This window comes from Helianthus annuus, chromosome 8 (assembly GCF_002127325.2).
Source record: "Helianthus annuus cultivar XRQ/B chromosome 8, HanXRQr2.0-SUNRISE, whole genome shotgun sequence".
NCBI classification, from domain to species: Eukaryota; Viridiplantae; Streptophyta; class Magnoliopsida; order Asterales; family Asteraceae; genus Helianthus; species Helianthus annuus.
This window is the reverse complement of record NC_035440.2, coordinates 119,216,842-119,221,435: the sequence shown is the minus strand read 5'-3', so window position 1 is coordinate 119,221,435 and position 4,594 is coordinate 119,216,842. Positions and strand designations below refer to the sequence as shown.

General features: G+C 39.0%; 1 protein-coding gene across 1 annotated transcript; it reads left to right on the top strand.

The window, feature by feature from the left end:
* Positions 1 to 405: 405 nt before the first annotated feature.
* Positions 406 to 2,487, top strand: LOC110870675 (serine/threonine protein phosphatase 2A 57 kDa regulatory subunit B' kappa isoform). Its single transcript, XM_022119851.2, has 2 exons — positions 406 to 1,021; positions 2,151 to 2,487. The coding sequence occupies exons 1-2, from the start codon at positions 431 to 433 to the stop codon at positions 2,367 to 2,369; spliced, it is 810 nt and encodes a 269-aa protein (XP_021975543.2). The 5' UTR covers positions 406 to 430; the 3' UTR covers positions 2,370 to 2,487.
* Positions 2,488 to 4,594: the final 2,107 nt, after the last annotated feature.

Below are 4,594 nucleotides of genomic sequence, written 5' to 3'. Positions count from 1 at the left end.
CGCGAAAACGGCTACACAACCTTTTCTTGTGTAGTCTCTTGAGAAGCCACATCCAAATGTCTAGTTTGGCTTTTCTCATTAGTCAACGTTTAATTTGGTGATTTTCCATATTATTATTAGGGAAATTTACGAAAATGTTAGTTGACCAACCGTGTTTTCAAATTTGTCACGTTCCTGCGTCCGTGGACGGACCTCTGAGCATGGGATGAGTCGGCGTATCATGTTGAAGAGTCCATGTCCATCCGAAGCGTCGGTGGACTCATCCGAAGGAGCGTGATACATGGACTCTTCAACATGATACGCCGACTCATCCCATACTCAAAGGTCCATCCACGGACGTAGAAGCGTGACAAATTCGAAAACATGGTTGGTCAACTGACATTTTTGTAATTTTCCCTGATTATTATTCCTACACACAACAATACAATACATGGCTTTACATGTAGGTCCAACAACTGGAGAAAAGTTCATAAGCCAGAACTTCATTCTCAACCTCCTCACCCTCTTCAATTCAGACGATCTCCGCGAACGCGACGCGATCAAAAACATTGTCCACCGGATCTACTCAAAGTTCACATTCCACCGATCCTTCATGCGCAAATCATTAACCGACGTTTTACTCCATTTCATCTACGAAACTGATCATCGACAAAATGGGATTGGAGAGATTCTCGAGATATGGGGAAGCATAATCAACGGGTTCACGGTGCCATTAAAGGAGCAACACAAGGTTTTTTTATCTAGGGTTTTGATCCCGTTGCATAAACCGAAGAATATGGTGGTTTATCACCGTCAATTGGTGTATTGTGTGTCACAGTTTGTGCAGAAAGAGACAGTGCTTAGCCGTGTGGTGATCGAAAAGATTTTGAGGTGTTGGCCGGTGACGAATTGTCAAAAAGAAGTGTTGTTAATCGGAGAGTTGGAAGAGATTGTGGAGAATATTGATCAAAGGTGGTACCTGATGGTGGCTGTTCCGGTGTGGAGTAGACTCGCAAAGTGTATAACAAGTGATAATTCACAGGTAACTAAAACTAATAATTATCTTGGGGATTAGGATCAAATACAAAGGATCCTAATTGTAAGAAATGTAAGAAGGATTTATAGAGTGACAAGTGTCCAATAACCTAAAAAAACCCACTACACAAAAAAACCCCACTACCCCATTTTTTTTTTTTTTTGCCGAGGGGGTGGGGGTTTAGTTTTTTTTAGATTTTTTTTAGGTTTTTTTTTTTTTTTTTTTGGGGGGGGGGGTTAGGTTTTTTGGGGGTTTTTTTGGTGAGGTATAGTTTTTTTTTTGCCGGGGGGTGGGGGTTTAGGGTTTTTGGGTGGGGGGTTAGGTTTTTTGGTGAGGTATAGTTTTTTTGTTTGTTTTTTTTTGGGCGGGGGGGGGGGGGGGGGGTTAGGTTTTGGGTGGTGGGGGGGGATTAGGTTTTTGGGTGGTGGTGGGGTGGGGTGGGGTGGGGGTGGGTGTTTAGGTTTTTTGTGGTGATGTAGTGGGTTTAGTTTTAGCTTATTGGACACTTGTCACTCTATAAATCCTTCTTACACTTCTTACAATTAGTGTAAGAAGTCTTTGTAGAATAACTTGACCCTTATCTTGGTAACTTGGGTTTTAATAATTTAAACTATGAACCTATTCGTGGATAATAGTAATACTAAAAAAATCATACCTTTAACTTTCACCTTTGTTGTCAAGGGTAATCTCATTCTAATGAAAAAGTGACTTTGTGTGCCTCTAATAAACAACTGACTCAGACAAAGTGTTTTAATTTATTTGAAATGACACGAATGAAAATTCGGTGAAAACAAAGTTATAGATAAAGCGGTATTGCTTTTATCAACGACAGTGAAAGTTAAGAATGTTATTGGTCACATTGTTATTGGTCACATTGTCAGTACAAAGTACAATCGACCATTGGGTATAATTTGAACTCATTTTCCTGCTTTTTCTATATTTAGTTTATTGGTGTTTAGTTGATTATTTCTTATTTATTTTTGCTTGTTTATGTTATATATTCCTATGAGCCAAAATGCTTTAAGAAAAGTCATATTAATGTGCCACGTTCAAATTTGATTCTACCCAATTTTTGTAATCCTTAACAAAAATTCATGCATCCACCACTGATTTTCGGGTATATGTGAAATCATAGGTAGCCGAGCGGGCTCTGGATGTTTGGAATAACGAACAATTCATGAGGGTGGTGTCTCAAGATATCGAGATAGTGTTCCCTATTCTAGTTGAAGCCATTGAAACGAACCTTAAGCTGCACTGGAGCAAAAACGTACAACAACTGACACAAAGCGTGAAGAACTTACTTCAAGAACTTAATCCTCTTCTCTATAAAAGGTGCCTCAATCGGCTAGATTAGTAGAAAACACAATTGCATCGATTTTGTAGGTATATACAAGTCTATATCACTGATGAGTTAACATTAGAAAACCATTCAATTTTAAGGTTAATCAGATTGTTGCCATAGGCCGCACATTGTGATGACGACGCCCTAGTTGTTTATAGCTTGTGGCACGTTATGTGATGTGTTAACCATATGAAAACGTATGTTTTGACTTATCCGATCTAAAGCATTGCGGTTACAAAAGAAACGGAATTAAACCCCGGTTAGTTCGTTTAGTGAGGGTTCCATCTAACCACTACACCGCGTCGAGACTTAGCGACGTTGAAACGTAGAATAACTCAAATTTATATCGTCGAATGAATACGTATTATATTTGAGCTGACTCATTTACGAACACAGTTTACTTCAAAACGTAGAACAAAAAAATGTACGAAAAAATAAACATGAAAACGTATTGTATTTATGTAAAAACGTGAATTTATATAGTTAACATTGTACGTGAATTTATATAGATGCGTACATTAAAATGTCAAAACGCAGACCCCTTGACAACGTACATAAAAACAATCATGAAAACGCATAATATTTGACCCCACTCGTTTCTAAAAAAATTTATGTCGAAATGTCAATTTAGACCGACACGTACATGAAAATAATCAGGTGATATATATTTTTTTTCTTTTTATGCTAAAGAATGGAAATATATAGGGTAAATATGAAAAGTTAGAACTCAAAGGGTCAGATTGACAGTTTATAAAGCTTTTAGAAAATCTAGGGGCTGTTTTTGTCATTTTTAAAAGTTGAATAACTTTTTTTGGTTTTTTTTCCTGGCATATGCCACCAACCTCTTATTTTAAGATAGATATAATAATATAATATATATAATAGTAGATTGTAGACCCGTGTATTACACAGATTTGAATAAAGATTATCGTTAATTATGGACCATCGTCGTCGGATTCCCATAGTGGAGAGCGTCCAACGTCGTATTACAAAGCTTTTTGTAACTAATCTTCCAGAGGGTTGTAGCGGTACAGATTTGGCGAGTCATGTTCGTCCCATCGGACAGATTTTCGATTTGTACATTGCAAGAAAAAGAGATAAAGGATGCAAGAGATTCGGTTTTATTTCCATGCTCGATGTTAAAGACAAGGACGAATTGATCAAGAGTTTACGTAATACTCGTATTGGTGAATATAAGTTATGGTTCAGCATTGCCCGTTTTGTTCTTGAAGACGGGGAAATAAGCAATCACCAGGCAGAAAAGTCGAATAGTAATAAGTTTGGTAACAAGAACAATAAGGTTGATGATAGTCGTGTGGACGCTAACAAAGGGATGTTCGCCTTTGGAAAAAATATTTCAAAGACATGCTAGTTGGGAAGACGGTTACTGCTGATAGTCGGGTCAACGCGTTTCAATCATTGCATGGGAAAGCTTTAGTTGCAAGGATGATAGACCTACAAGCTTTGAAGAACATAAAGATTATTTTGAACGACATTTTTCCTGGGCAAGGGAGAGTTCAGTATCTTGGAGGATTAGACGTGATGGTTTCGTTTGACGATGCGGAAACGGTTGTAGCGGTTCGGGAGGCGGCCAAGTCGGTAGTTGGAAAATTTTCTATGATCAGTATATGGGAGGGGCAAATGCTGGGTTTCGAGAGGTTGGCGTGGTTGAAAGTGCAAGGAATTCCCTTGCATTTGTTATCCAATGAAGTCATAGATGCTGTAGGTGGTGTTTTCAGCAAGGTGGTACACAAGGCGAATCGTTCTGAGAGGGATCATGACTTATCATTCGAGTATGTTGGGGTGTTGGTAGGCGATGGGAAGCGAGTGTCCGAGGAGGTTGTGTTGAATTGGAAGGATCGGAAGTTTCGGGTGTGGGTGATGGAGGAGTTGGGAGAGTGGATGCCAGAGTTTACTAGAAGAAAAAACCCATCATGTTGTCGAAGCTTCAGAGACCGGAGATGATGAATCGGATGACTCGGGGGATGAACAGTCGCCGGAAGTTGAATCGGAGAAGACGAACAGTTCAGGCGAGGAGGTCAACGCGCACGTTGACCCGGTAGTTTTGGAAAAGATTGGATGCAATAATGATTGTAATTATGGGAATCATTCTAGGCCATTAAATGACCCGGTTGTTAATTCGATAAGAGATACAGAAGAGTTTACTCCTGTAGTCAACTTTCCTTTTGATCAATTTTTAAAGGAGAATAATTGCCCTACAGTTTCGAAAGTGAACA